Source organism: Stenella coeruleoalba (assembly GCF_951394435.1).
Source record: "Stenella coeruleoalba genome assembly, chromosome: 8".
Taxonomy (NCBI): domain Eukaryota; kingdom Metazoa; phylum Chordata; class Mammalia; order Artiodactyla; family Delphinidae; genus Stenella; species Stenella coeruleoalba.
The window spans coordinates 47,244,593-47,259,854 of record NC_137154.1 but is presented as its reverse complement, the minus strand read 5'-3'; the positions used below and the strand labels follow the sequence as shown (position 1 = coordinate 47,259,854).

Sequence of the window (15,262 nt, the reverse complement as noted above, 5' to 3'; positions counted from 1 at the left end):
ATTCCAAACAAAAATAGTAAATAGGTTCCTAGAGTGTTGTTCATATAAACTGAATTATATGAACACATTGGCAAAAGATGAAAATTTCTTGCTGATTTTACATGATATACTGACATTGACCAAGACGATGTTGCCTAATATGCAACAGCCACAAGGACATTAAGTAAATGTTATCAATTCAAAGAATAGAATATTTAAGATTAGCACTAAAAACCTTGAACGCTGTGGAATTTTACAGCTCGCATCTAAAAGACAATTGATAGAGGTTTTCCTAAATTTGATGATTCAAAAAATGTATTTGACAATAACGTTTATAAGTTGTGAAGCTAAAACTTAAAAAAACTATCAAAATAAAAGAATATTGGTCAGTCATGCTAGAAGAAAGATGGAAAGCTTCTCACAGAAAATATAGCCCCACCCCATCCACTCATTCAAATAACTGCAGATCGGGTTTCCACCGGTTGAATCCGTGGGTGCGGAACCCGCAAATACAGAGGGCTGAGTGAACTATGCCATTTTATATAAGGGACTTGAGCATCCCTGGATTTTGGTGTCTCCGGGGATCCCGGAACTAACCCCCTGGCAGATACAGAGGGACATCTGTTATAGAGTTGTTGACATATGATAAAGAATACGCACCCCTAACGTGAAGGTAAAGTACTATAGAGGTATAGCTAGGAGTTAATTAATAAAAATATTATTTTTCTGGATTTCATGATCTTTTTCAGTTGGATTAGGTTTGTAATTTTTTGTGATTTGTTTTCTTATTCTAAATAGTCATTTTGTTCCTAATCCCATATTCAAACTGTGTACTTTTCTTAGCGGGGCCCCCAAATTTTATAAGTTCCAGTTTTCACGAAGCCTGGATCTGCACCTATTCATGATTCATTAAAACCCAGGCTCCAGGCTGAGTGACCAGCACCTGCTCTAAGGTACACATCATCTCCAGCACTTGTTCTAGAATGGTGCTTTATGGTCATCCTGGCCCTTTAAGGAACACCCACCCTCACTTTAAGAAAATTTTTGATGCCTCATCTAGGCATTAAAAAAAATTTTTTTTTAACCATTTTAGGAATACCTTCTTGGAAGGAATCTTTTAGAATAGCTAGTCTTCTATATTCCACGAATCCTCCTTTAAAAAATGAATATAGGGCTTCCCTGGTGGCGCAGTGGTTGGGAGTCCGCCTGCCGATGCAGGGGACACGGGTTCGTGCCCCGGTCCGGGAAGATCCCATGTGCCACGGAGTGCCTGGGCCCGTGAGCCATGGCGGCTGAGCCTGCGCGTCCGGAGCCTGTGCTCCGCAATGGGAGAGGCCACAACAGTGAGAGGCCCGCGTACCGGGGAAAAAAAAAAAAAGAATATAAAATTGCTTTGTCAACCTCCATGCCCCCCCTGCCCCCAAGAGTCAACTGGGATTTTGAGTGTACCATTACCTTTACACTTTAAATGAAACTGATGTCTTTAAGAACTGATGGCTTTGTGATACCCAGGCTTCCTGTCGAGGAACATGATCTAGCTCTTCATTTATTCATGTCTTTTTTTATGCTGCTCAGTTGTGTGTCATAGTTACCACCTCCCCCCATCCCCACACACGGTTACACAGGACCCACACATTCCTTATAGACAGATCCCAGGCATTTCATAATTTTGGTTGCTGTGAGTGGATTATTTGAACAAAAATGTTAGTATCTGTGCATTGACGGTATATAGAAGATTGTTGATTTGTGTGTGTCATAAACATTAGCAGTGTATTTATAACCAGCCACCTTCCTGAGTTCTCTTGGGTTTTCTAGGTGGGCAATCATATCATTTGAAAAGAATGGCTTTCTTTTATTTCTACCTTTCTAATAGCTATATTTTTGTCTCTTCTTAAATTTGCTGCAACTCTCAGACTAGTGTTACTAATGTGATAAAAAATACTGTCTTTTATTAACTTTAATGTGAATGCCCCTAGTGTTTCATTAGTAAATAAGGCATTAACTGTTGTTGATTGGAGGAAGGTTTTCTGTTTTTTTTTTCTTAATGTTAGATACGCTTTTCCTAGTTTTCTAAGCATTTTCCTGAACACGGTATTAAGCCCTGTGTAAAACACGATTCAGGTGTGGATCTTCATCGGCTTTGGCTCGCGTGCGTGTGCATGTGGACTGATAGCACACGTGAGCACAGCTTCCTGAGGAGCATATAACTGCCCCAAGCTCCCGGCAGCTGCAGACCTGAGATTCAGACCAGGGGTTATCCCGGGAAACTCTAGAGTCTACCTCCGATGAGTGCATTGTCGTGGGATTTTGTTCAACTGGATCCCACGATGGGGGTTTTTGTTTAAACCTAGTCCCTTTTTGTGAGGCGCTGTTATGTTCAGCTGGAGCCCAGGCTCTCCCAATAACTGGGTCGTGCTGTTTCCTGCTTCCCAGTGATGCCAATGGCCCCTTCGCCCAGTGGAGCACAGAGCGTGTGTGTGCATGGCTGGAGGACTTTGGCCTGGCTCAGTACGTGATCTTTGCCAGGCAGTGGGTGACTTCTGGCCACACGTTACTGACAGCTACCCCTCAGGACATGGAAAAGGTAAGGGCTGAGCCCTGGGCTAGGGGGCTCCCATCTCTCCCCAAACCAGCGCACAGGGACGTGAGGCCCCCCACTCCTCCACTGCCCACCCACGCCCACACACAGGAGAGTTGACAAAGGAGGGCGAGATTCTGTCACTTCAGGTTGATCCCAGGGCGCTGGGCAGAGGTCCGCTTCCATGCTCCACCCAGGTGGAGTACCTCCACCGAGACACAGCATCCTCTGAGGGCCAGGCTGCCCGCCGAGATTTCACATCTGTCTTCATCTTTCACTTTCAGGAGCTGGGAATTAAGCACCCTCTTCATAGGAAAAAGCTGATTTTAGCAGTGAAAGCTATCAACACCAAGCAGGAGGAGAAGTCTGCACTACTGGACCACATCTGGGTGACACGTAAGGACAGGCATATGTGTGTTATGTTTCTGGCAGCCCCCTGGGAATGTGTGCCTCAAAGACAGCTGTGTCCTTGGGACAGGCAGACGGATTACTAAACTTTAGGGGAAATATAGCTGGAACTCAGAATGATAATGTGCTGCTGCCTTTTTTTTTTTTTTTTTGGCATCCACAGTCTTCCATTTTCACAGATTTCACTTCCCTGTTTCTGTAGGTTGGCTTGATGATATTGGCTTACCCCAGTACAAAGACCAGTTTCACGAATCCAGAGTCGACGGGCGAATGCTGCAGTACCTGACTGTGGTGAGGATCCTTCCTCCAGTGTTTCAGTTGTCCCTGTGAACACCCAACTCAACTCAGGTGTCCCCATGGCGGTATTTAAACTTGATTCCACACCTCCCTCATATCCCTCGGGTCTAAAACAGTGTCGTTCGTCACATAAGAGGTCCCAATTAGCAGAGTACGAACCATTGCTCCAAGGACAGCTGTTACGTGTCCACATGCATTCCTGACGTGTAGTAGACCACTTGTCTGTGTATGGTCTGGGAAGGAGCCTCGGTGGGTGGGTGTCACTTTGGAAGCTCTGGTTCATCAACCAAAACTTTACTTTTCCAGAATGATCTACTTTTCCTAAAAGTCACCAGCCAACTACATCATCTCAGCATCAAATGTGCCATTCACGTGCTGCATGTCAACAAGTTCAACCCTCACTGCCTGCACCGGCGGCCAGCTAATGAGGTGAGGGCAGGACACTATATCTGTCCAGGTAGCCCTGAGCCGGGACACCTGTAAGATCGGGTGTGAGAAAACCGGAATGACATGGTCATAAAGTGGCTGCATTTTGGCCCATGGTGCTGCGGATTCTTCCCTTTACTAGGGCTTCATGGTGTCCCAACACGCCTGTGGCCTGAACTCTGCGTCCCACAGCAGCCACTAGCCCTCCAACTCCTCCCTGCTTTTGGGAGACATATGCTATGGGCTGGAGGGCGGTAGCAGCAAGTCTTTCAAAGCCATCATAGTGATTCAAGGAGATGAGGAAATGGAGCAAAGGGGAGGGAAGGGCGAGACAAAATGGAAAGACGGTGTCAAAGTAGGCAGAGGAGAGAAGAAGAGGAACCCATAAGTAACCAGACATTTCAGAACAGATCTCCCTACTCGTTGGTAGAAAATTAACTGACCTCCAGGCCCAGGCGCCCAGGGAATCCATGATCAGGTTTTGCTAGAGAAGAAATGGTGGAGGTAAACACAGCAACCCGAATCCTGGGGAATTCCCTGATAATGTTTCAGGAACCTCGGAGTTCTGGGTGGGCCCCAAAGCTACAGGATTGTCAGTCACACCCCGTCTCCTATGTTCATGGGAGCCAAGACTAACCCTGCTGTAAGAGTAACTCAGCTTTCCAGGGGATTAAAAATTCATATCTCTACTCTCCGTCCCCTCTTTTCTCCCTGTTGCACAAACACATTTTGAACCTTCTATATGTTAGGCACGCTGCTGGGCATTTTGAAGACCCAGGTGCCACTTGAGGGTCCTCAGGTATAAGTATCTTAACATGTGTTCTCCCAAAACATTTGGCCACACCAGTGAGATCTCGATTCTAGAAAACACTCAGCTCGTAACTGACAGTCCTCTTTAAAGTTCTGTTGAATCGCTGAATGAATAACTCCATGCTCTCATGTGTCAGTCCCAAAGTAACCAGAGTCAGGGAGTAACGGGATTCTGGAATCAGATATCTCAGTGCAGAAGTGCAAGTTCAATGAGAGCTTTATTTCTTGGAAACTGGGCGGGCTCTCAGGCAGCTGGCCTGGAGGCCTGGCTCTGTAGGCGTAAGGATTGTTTTCGGCAAGGCGTTCGGGGCCGGCTTACTCACAGGGACTGGCTCCACAGAGGACCCTGGTAGGATCTGTAGGCCTAACTTCTCCACTCTCCTTCTCTCTCTTACAGAGTAACCTTTCTCCTTCAGAAGTTGTGCAGTGGTCCAACCACAGGGTGATGGAATGGTTGCGGTCCGTGGACCTGGCGGAATATGCGCCCAACCTTCGTGGGAGTGGTGTCCACGGAGGTCTCATTGTGAGTGGCTCTTTGGGCTGGTCCGCCTGCCTCGGGGACACCTGGGGTATTCAGAAACTGATGTCTTAAGGGCTAGACAGGCATCCCAGTAAGAAATGTTGATACTTCAGCTGAACCCCTTGCATAAACTGAAGTCTCAAAGTAGAATTTGATCATTTGTGGCTGAGAATTAATAGATTTCATGCAAACAAGATGGCTTCTGGAAAGACTTCCCGAGCCACAGACCCAGAGGACTCCAGGAAAAAGGGGCTGCATGAGAACCGCCTGTTAACCAGGCAGCTCCAGCTGCTAATGGAGAAACACAGGGCTTGGGAGGGCGGGGGAGGCCACCAAAATGTACCCTCCTGCTTGTCATGAGACGATCTGCCTCAGCACTTATCTGTCAAGTGGCAAAGCCAGCAGGGAAAGGAGGAAGGGGTGGCCCAGTTGTCCTCCAGACAGACCCTGGGAGACAGCCTTATCTAAGAGGGCACAGCTCTCTGCTGGCTGGCCACAGAGCCAGGCCCTGGGCCAGGGAGACAGAGGGGAGGGGGACACGGGACAAGTGGGTGAGCCTCAGCCCCTGCCCCGGGGCCACCCGGGCTCCTGGGGGCCTGGTTCTCAGTGTCATCACCTAGAGCCACCGGTGGTCGCCGCTGGGTGGCTTGTCTGTGCTTTCTTCTTAGATCCTGGAGCCACGCTTCACTGGGGACACGCTGGCCATGCTTCTCAATATCCCCCCACAAAAGACACTCCTCAGGCGTCACCTGACCACCAAATTCAACGCCTTGATTGGCCCTGAGGCTGAGCAGGAGAAGCGAGAGAAAATGACTTTACCTGCTTACACGCCGCTGACCACCACAGCCAAAGTCCGGGTGAGTCGCCAGGCCCTTTCTGGGGTGGCCACAGGGGCCTGCCTTCTGGCCCTTGAGTTGTGTAGCAGCTGACCCAGTGCCTGGAGCCAAACCCAAGTGGGCTGCCTGGACAAGGAGGCTCTCTTAGCTTCTGCCTTGGTTTCTACCTTCGGTTTGATTTTGTCACTTTTGTTAGCCCAGTTCCCAGCCACTCTTGAGTCCAAGGGTGCGCAGGTTTCTTTACACAGAAATGACATACAGGCAGCATGGGGTCCTCTCTCCCGACACTGCCTTGACTCGCCGTGCAAAGCAGACAGGCTCCCGAGTGTGGGTTCCCTTTGGTCAGACCCATCTGCATTCCACATGCCACGTGGGGTCCTGGTCTAAGCTGTCTTGCCAACATAAGGAGTGTCCCTGTGGGTAGCCAGCCGTGGCCACCTTGTGCTGTGGAGGTGGCCAGCACACAGCCATCCAGAGGTCCCGAGGTCATCCAAGCACCAGCGCCGCTCACTGGGGCTCTGAATCCCACAAAGCCCGTTCCACCTGCCTGAGCTGTCCTGCCAACTCAGGACAAAGCTGGAGCAGGGAGGAAGGGCCGCCTAGGGCTGTCCGTGTGGCTTCCCAAGGTGCTGTGAACAGAAGGCAGGGGGTGCTCCACGTGTGATACCAAGTCCTCTGAGCGCAGCCTCTGTACAGACTGTGGCAGCCTCTGGGAACCCCCAGTTCCCCCGGGGAATGTGAACATCACTAGTGGGACAGCAGGGCAGGAGCTTCAGGCATGGCATCCTGGAGGAGCAGCCCTACTTGCTCACGATGATTTATCTGTTGGCTTTTCCCCAGAAGGGCAATTGCTTACAGGAGCTCTATTTTGTTAAGAGTTTTTCTAGAAGCAGTTTGCCTTATTCCTTTCCTCGTCGGCCTGTCCTAAAATGCATCGTCAGTAGGAGCTGCACACTAGCTTGATCATCTCTTTCTCATAGTCTTGTATCTGCTGTGTTTTAGCCAAGGAAACTGGGATTTTCACATTTTGGAAACATAAGAAAAAAGAAGTTCGATGAATCGACAGACTACATTTGCCCAGTGGAGCCCAGCAACGGTGTCGGTGACAGTCACAGGGTCTGTATTGGCTACCAGGGCCTCAGCCCCCTCGATGCCCCTGAACTGGATGGACTGGACCAGGTGGGACAGATTAGCTGATGCCTTTGTCACCTGTACTGTCTGTGTGTGCTGAGAGCTCACAGTAACTCCGTGTGTGTCACCATGTAACTGCACCTCACCCCCTGTGTATGTGCATGACTTGCAGAAAACCTTCCAGCCCTTGTGTACCCGTGGGCCAGTCTTTCTCCAAATCCTGAGGGTGGCCAGGTATGGCGCTGCATCTTTGCTAAGGGGCCAGCCTTGGGGACTCGGGAGGAAAGACATAAAGATGCTTGTAGGTTTTCAGTAAGTCTGAATGTCTACCTTCAGCACCAGTGGCAATACCTGAGCTTGGACACAGGTCCGGAGACCACGGACAGTCCCGAGGCTGAGCTCTCGGGCCCCTCGGCTGTGCCCCCGTTGAGGGCAATCCCAAGTGCCTTAGGCCTGTGACCACAGTTTGGGCTGGGGCTGAAGGGACAGCAGCAGGGACTTCTGCCCCAGTGACAGTGGAACTGTTGCGCCTTCCTTCGGAGGCGGTCGCTTCTTTCTGGTAATAAAACCTATATTTATGTAGAAAACAAACTGCACGGCATCTTTGATCTTGTCAAGGGAAGTGAGTTGGGCGCAGCTAGAGATGGAATGCTGCTCATCGCGCAGTTCGAGAGCCAGCGCTGCTGAGCTGCGTCAGGATTTGTGGGTGTCCTGGGTGAGGGGGCGGGAGCAAGGAGGGACCCCCATCCTTTGGAGGTCTGTGGTGTCGCTTTGGGCTCCACTGCCCGGTGTGAAGCCGGGAGGCACTTGGTGTCTCACGTCCTGACTGGAGGTCACATCTGTCGTGCAGACCCCGAAGTCGGTTTCCATTCCAGCGGGATGGGCCACCTAGTGAAGGGGGCGTGGGGAGACCAGGTGGCATTGCTGGAAGGGCCCTCTGTTCTTTCACGTGTTGTGCCGCTCCGCTGTGACTGACTGTGCTGGGCCCGTAACCCCGTGGGGGCCGGTCTGTGTTGGCAGAGCTGGAACAGACCTGTCCTCCTGATTTAGAGGCTGCCTAACTGATAATGGGTCTTCCAGACGGGCCTGGCCTGGCCAAGGACAGGGGGAGGGACACACCTGCCAGTCTGGGCTCCTGCTCATGAGATCCCAGTTAGTCCCAGTGCAGCTTTTGGCTCTACTGGGTCCCCGGGCCTCGTCTGCAGAAGCGCAACGGCAGCACCATAACGGTCTGGCGGATGGGGCAGGGCCTCATGACCCCAATCTGAACGCTCTGATTCTGTCCCAGATGGAGGCGATGTGAAGATTTGCTTCTTAAACTACCATAAGTCTCAGGCCATGGCCTCCCGGCCTCCCCTGAAGTCCAGCCAGCAAGAGATAAGGGCACAGGCTTGCCAGCTGGCATGGCCGGAACCGCTGAATGACAGGTGCTCCCCGGGGCTGATACCTGGGCACTGCAGTTCAGAGCCACAGTCAGGGCGGGCTTTGTCCCTTGTTTCTTATCGTGTCCTGGTGGGAGAATCTCCGCACGTGCCTGCTTGCAAACGCCGCATGGAACTGTTATGTCACTAGTTCTCTGTGCAGCCTCGAGCAAGGCCTGTACCACTTTGTGGGCCCCAGTTTTCCCACCTATAAAATGATGGATTATACGCGATGCCCTCAAAGGGCAAATCTACAATGTCCAAATAGGTTTGGGGAAGAAGGAGCAGGCCAGCATTTACCTGAGAAGGAGAGGAGGCAGGCTGCTAGGAGTGAGGACGCCCTGGCAGCTCCCTGAGGATGCCTAGCTATGCCTGTACTGGGGCATCAGTGTCTGGGGTCCTGCTGGTACCAGAAATCTGCAGTGTGTTCAGCACCCTGACGGCCTTCATCCCTGCCACTCTCTGCTCCTGGAAGGAGCTGGAGCACTGAACCTGTGCTAAAGGGCCGCTCTGACAGGGCCCGTCTGTGCCCTGCTCCTGTGTCCCCTTAGTGCTGGCGCCGGGGTGGGGACAAAGGAGAGTGTGTGTGTGATGGTGTGGGACACTGGAGGCTCTGCCTTTCCCCAGGGACAGAAGCAGCATGTGCTCCACCCGTCACTCCTCAGGGCCTGGCCCACTCCTTGCCCGCTCGCCTGCGGAGCACGCCTGAGCAGGATAGCACTTGCATGCCACCTCTGCGAATCACGAGCTCAGTCCACACGTGCTGACCAGGCTGCTGCCCACTTTACAGGTGGCCCCTTCGGAAGGCACCCTGATGCAGATAGGGCTCCTCTCCCAAGACATTCACCGCCTCACGGTAGGACTCTGACCCTCTCTCCACAGTCGGACAGGTGCTGGGGATGCCCCGGGAGTTTGGGGGTGGTGCTGGTCAGCCCCCGGGCCTACTCCAGAGCCTGTGGCGTCAGGGCCTCTGCTGGCGGAGAGCAGATGGGGCCGGGGGCTGGGGCTGGAGCCTGAACCAGGCGAGACGGAAAGCAGCCCAGAGGCCTTCTCTGTTGGCCTGCTGCCAGCCTTGAGCTGAAACCAGCTAAGGTGTGCTAGGTCTCAGGCCCTCTTCCCAGGCCCAAGGCTGGTGAGGAAACCAAGATGCTCAGCAGCTCTGGGTCACCTGCCTCGTCAGCCCAAAGCCCAGGCCTCGCCCCTGGCTTGGTGGCCACTGCTCTGCTCTCTCCATCCATGAGACATATATTTCCTATCATGCCTCTGGCTTCATGGACACCACAGGCACGTGAGCACATCCTGGCATGTCCAGGGGGGACAAGCCATACCATATGAAGCAGCTTGGACCAGGGGAGAGGAGGCACTCTGGAGGGAGGCTGACCTGGTCCCTGTCTGGGACCTCGGGCAAGTCACTCTCTCTCCGAGCCCTGGCTTCCCTATCTGTCAAGCAGGGCTAATATCCTCCTTGCAAGGCTGCTAGGCAGCCCGGAGCTGGTGGTAAAAGGCCAGTCACAAAAAAGATTGACATTGTTGAGGCCCTGTGCCTTCCAGGGCCTCACAGTTCCTAGACAGCCCCAGCACTGAGCCCACCGGCCGCAGCGTCCAGCCCGTTGAGGCCTTTGCTGATGTACTGAGGCAGGTTATGAAGGCTGTATCCCAGGGCAAGATGGTCAAGGAGGGGGCGGGTCTCCCCAAATCCAAACAAGATCACTGTTTTCAATTTGTTTTTTTCTTGGCTCACACACTGAAATGAATTCACCCAGCCTTGCGCTTATCACCTCTATAGGCCTTTGGTGGCCTTCAAATAGCAACTTTACTTCCAAAGGTAGGAGCACTTTATTGTTGACAGTGTTGTCTATTCTGAGCCAACACGTGGGGTGCCTGGGACCCCATGAACGTACAGGGCACTGGAGTCAGGGCCACACCCAGTGCCCCGCTGCTTCCCACATCGTGGCCGCAGGGCAGCCTTGACCAAAACGCTGTTGAACAGTGCCTTCGGCCGTGTCCTTTCAGACCATGCTCAGCCAGGACCAGCTGCTGACCGACTCCCGCCTGGCCGCTCCCAGCTCTGAGGACTGGTGATGACTGTCTTATCGCTGGCAGCCCAGAGAGGCACGTGTGACGGCCTGAGTCTGCTTTGATGGGGAGCTGGCCCATGGCCACCCGTGGAGCCCAGGCTGGGCTGCAGGGCATCTCCAACATGGGTGCTGATGGGACAAAGCGGGGCTGTGGAACAGATGTCCAGGAGGTGGCCCACATGTCTTCAACTGTGCTGTGCTCTTCGTTACAGCTTTTATACCTTTTGTACTTTTATACGTGGACTGCAGACCACTTTTGTGGGGAGGGCGATGCGATGCCAGCACAGACCCAATGACGCACGCCATCCCTGGTGACAGCTGGGGGTTCTTACACCCAAGGGGAAGGGCTGTGAGTCATAAAAGCTTTGCTGGAAAAATAATTCTGAATGTTCTGAGCAGGGCGAAATGGTAGGAAGCCCCCTCCTGGGCTGCTTCCATACAGAAACGCGTATTGTATTTCCTTTCCCAGGAATCTGGCTGGAGTGACAGCAGGGAAGGAGTAACGGACTCCCTTCCCGCTGTCCTCAAGCCACCCTTGTCTGCAATGGTGTCTCAGGGCTGCGGGGCCTCCCAGCACCTGAGCACAGGCGTCTTCGAAGCCTTTCCCTTCTCAGCCTCAGAGGCAACTGTCTGATCAAACGGCAACCCCCTCTCCCAGCCACCCCGAGGAAGGCCCTCAGGCACCCACATCAGCGTTTCCACCGCAACACATCTCAGGTATGCCCCACCTCAGGGAGAGGGACCTGCACACGGACCCCACACAGTCCCCTCCCAACCAGCCTTCCCCCTTAGCGATGGTCCTTCTTCCTCCCTCTGGCCTCATCTCTAATTTCCATGGTGGGTCTCCTACTTGGTCCCTCACCCTTCCTTTCCAGTTAGTCCCCTCCAGGTGTTCTCCACCCCATCCCCAGAGGGACCTTCCCAAAGCACTGTTTCATCCTGTTCCCTGCTAAGAACTCAGTTCCACAACTACCACAGATTAGCGTTCAAAAGCCTGAGCTGAATCTTCGGCCTTCCACGCTCTAGCCTGTGCTCCTGCCTTTCCCTCCCCGTGGAATGTGCTTTTCTCCTAGTCTCTGTCACGAAGCTGAATCCTGCCTGCTGAGGTCCAGAACAGCCCCAGCCTCTTTCAGGAAGCCTTCGCTGGTGTTTGTTAGGGTTGGAGGTGTCTCTCTGTCCCACGGTGCTGACCTTGGGCCCGAGCACTTCCTGGCTCACCTTGAAGTAACGTGTCACCTTTCTCCCCTTCCACACCTATCCTCAACACAACCTCACCGAGCACCGCTATGGATGGGTTCCCGTACAGACAGGAGTAAGACCCAGTCCTAGCCCTCTGATGGCCCAGGAGATCCATGATGCTCAGTTCATCCGCTCATTCCCTCACATGTGCAGGTTGAGTACCTCCCATTCTGGGCTAAGGAGCACTGGGGCTACAGGCATGAATGTCAAGGTCCTTGCCTGAGGGTGGGGATGGTGCACTGTGGGAGTACAGATCTGTTTCAGACAAGAGTGTGCTGAACGATACAGATGCTCCAATAGGAGCGCCTACAGCCCCAAAGAGCAAACTGTCATTTTTAATGGAGGGCTGGGGACAAGGACTGAAAAGCCTCCAAGGAGAGGTGCTACTTGAATTTTGAAAGATGAATCCGCTTCCTCAAGTATGCCAGAGGGGAAAGGCACTCCAGGCAGAGGGACCTGAAACAACCCAGCACATCCAAGGAAGTACCCGAGGTCAATATGATGAGAGCAGAATTTCCTGACCTCTGCACTGCTGTCATTTGGGGTTGGGTAAGTCATTGTGCTCGGGGCTGTCCTTGGCCTCTTAGCAGCATCCTTGGCCTCTCCCTCTACCCTCTAGGTGCCAATAGCACCCCTCTAGTTGGGACAACCAAAAATGTCTCCCCACAAAATCACCTCTAGCTGAGAACCAGTGGGCCAGAGAATGGAGTCAGAGTGGGAGGCCCAAGGAAGGAAGAATCGGGTGAGGTCAGCTGGAGCCAGATCGAGAAAAAGGCTTTGTAAGCCAGGCTCCTGAAATTTATCTTGGGGACCCAGGGTGTCCGGATACGGACTAGTGAAAGCAGTGAGAGGTTTAAAGCAGGGGACAGGCATGGTTGTGATTGGTGTTTAAGAAAAACATCTGAGGGTAGGACCTTCGATGTGCAGTGCCCAGCATTGATTGCAGTGCCCAGCCTTTCTCTGAGTAGGAAACTCATTAGGATGAGCTCAACAGGTGGACAGACGAAGGCTAAGCTGCCGCCTCCCCCCGTCCACCTGAGAGACGTCCTGTGTTAGGCCACCCCATGGGCACTACAGAGCTGTACTTCACAGAATTCTCTCAAGCCATGTTCCTTTCTCTCTCCTGTATCCCTTTGCCCCACCCTCCGACGCACATACACGTGTGTAAGAAATCCTGTGACACCAGTTTTTGCAAAAAGGGAACACCTTGGAGTTAAACTCAGGTTTGAAGCCCAGCCCTGCCGCCTAATGACTGAATGACCTGGGGATAGTAATTTCATCTCTAAGCCTCAGTTTCCACATCTGTAACTTGGAGAACAAAATCCCCACAGAATTTCTGGTTCATTATCAGAATTATATAAAATGAAGAGCGGGTGGGGAGAGCAGCCAAGATGGCAGAGTAAAAAGACCCAGAGCTCACCTCCTCTCAGGAGCACCCCAAAATCACAACTATCTGCAGAACAACCATCAATGAAAAAGACTGGAACCTACCAGAAAGGATCTTCTACAGCTAAAGACAGAAAGAAGGAACCACAACAAAACAGGTAGGAAGGGTGGGCTTGCAACATAATCAACTCCCATTTACACCCCCCCCCCCCGCTGAGGTGGGCAACCCGCAAACTGGAGAATAATTATATTACAGAGATTCTCCCACAGGAGCAAGAGCTCTGAGCCCATCAGGCTACCAAGCCCGGGGGTCTAGCACTGGGAAGATGAGCCCCACCAGGGCAATTGTTTTTGAAGGCCACTGGGGCTTAATTGCAGGAGCCCCCTAGGACCAGGGGAAACAGAGACTCCACTCAAAGGGCACACAGCAAAAGTAATTTGGTAAGAGCTTGGGCCAGACCTACCTGCTGGTCTAGAAGGGGCTCCTAGGGGGTGGGGGCGGTCCACCTGGGGGACAGACACTGGTGGCAGCCATACTGGGGAGCATTCAGGAGGGTGAACATGGCTGATGTTGGCAGCTGACATCCTGGCTCATTAGCTCCAAGCCAGGCCCCACCCAACAGCCTACTGGTGACAACGCCTGGGATACCTCAGGCCAAACTAACTAGGTGGGGACACAGCCTCACCCAGCAGCAGACAGGCTGCCTACAGACTAAAGAGCCCACAGCTGCCTCTGGGCTCACTACTGCTAGACACAGTGCTGCCCACCAGAGGGCCAAGACCCAGCTCCACTCACCACTGGACAGGCACGGGCCCCTCCTACGAGGAAGCCTGCACAAACCTCTCGATCAGCCTCAACCACCAGGCAGCAGACACCTGAAGCAGGAAAACTGGTTCCCCAACGCAGGCCAGACCCTACCCTGGGACCAGCTGGGCCCTGCCCACTAGCAGACCCATGCAACCTTCAGGACACACAAGACCCCATATCCAACTGTGTCAGGAACTGGTGCCCCTTCCACACATAAGCTCTGGGGTCCCTGGGCACTGCAGCTAGACCCCAGGAAACAGCTCTGCCTGCCAGTATCTGGCACTAACCCCAGCATCTGGCTTCACCTGCCAGTGGGTGGGCAGCAGCCCCAGAGTCTTTGGGACTCTGACTCACCCACCAGTGAGCCACCGCTAGCCCCAGAGGCCCCTAGGGTTTCACAACCAACCAGACTAGGGCTCAACCAAGCCTCCCAGACTGCCTACATGGTCAGTCTACCACAACAGAAGGACCCACACAGCCCTCTTAGGGGGGAACCCTAGAGCATATGGCTTGGGTGACAAGAGGGATGTGCACTGCTGGGACGCATAGGATGCCTCCTGCAGAGGGCCACTTCTCCAAGGTTGAGAAACATAACTTACCACATACATAAAAATACAAACAGCAACATAGACAAAATGAGGCAGTAGAGGAAGTCACCACTGCTGAACAGAAAAAAGGGAAAAGAATGAAAAGAGGATAGGATGTGCACTGCTGGGACAACATCAAGTGCACTAATATTTGCATTATAGGGGTTCCAAAAGGAGAAGAGAGAAAGGGTTTGAGAAAACATTTGAAGAGATAATAGCTGAAAACCTCCCTAACCTGGGAAAGGAAACAGTCACCCAAGTCCAGGAAGTGCAGAGTCCCATACAGGATTAACCCACAGAGAAACACACCAAGACACGAAGCAAAATGACAAAAATGAAAGCTAACTAAAAGCACCAAGGGAAAAGCAACAAATAACATATGAAGGAATGACTGTAAAACTATCAGCTAATTTTCAGCAGAAACTCTGCAGGTCAGAAGGGAGTAGCAAGATATAAAGTGTTGAAAGGGAAAAACACAACCAAGAATACTCTACCCACCAAGGCTCTCATTCAGATTTGAAGGAGAAATCGAAAACTTTATAGACAAGCAAAAGCTAAAAGAATTCAGCACCACCAAACTAGCTTTACAACAAGTGTTAAAGGGACTTCTCCAGGGAAAAAAGAAAAGGCCACTACAGGAAACATGAAAATTATGTAATGAAACAGCTCACCGGTAAAGGCAAACATACAGTAAAGGTAGGAAATCAGTCACACACACAGCTAGCAGGGAGGTTAAGAAACAAAAGTGGTAAAACCAT

At 52.3% G+C, this 15,262-nt stretch overlaps 1 protein-coding gene across 3 annotated transcripts in view; it reads left to right on the top strand.

Annotated features, from left to right (window-relative positions):
* Positions 1 to 13,429, top strand: part of PPFIBP2 (PPFIA binding protein 2) — a 149,842-nt gene extending 136,413 nt beyond the window's left edge. For all 3 annotated transcript variants that reach the window (XM_079930567.1, XM_079930566.1, XM_079930565.1), the window contains 9 exons: positions 2,413 to 2,563; positions 2,842 to 2,953; positions 3,168 to 3,256; positions 3,569 to 3,691; positions 4,896 to 5,021; positions 5,687 to 5,875; positions 6,857 to 7,033; positions 9,197 to 9,262; positions 10,420 to 13,429. In XM_079930567.1, coding sequence (XP_079786693.1) covers positions 2,413 to 2,563; positions 2,842 to 2,953; positions 3,168 to 3,256; positions 3,569 to 3,691; positions 4,896 to 5,021; positions 5,687 to 5,875; positions 6,857 to 7,033; positions 9,197 to 9,262; positions 10,420 to 10,488 — 1,102 coding nt within the window. In that variant the 3' untranslated portion in view covers positions 10,489 to 13,429. The remainder of the gene's footprint in view (positions 1 to 2,412; positions 2,564 to 2,841; positions 2,954 to 3,167; positions 3,257 to 3,568; positions 3,692 to 4,895; positions 5,022 to 5,686; positions 5,876 to 6,856; positions 7,034 to 9,196; positions 9,263 to 10,419) is intronic.
* Positions 13,430 to 15,262: the final 1,833 nt, after the last annotated feature.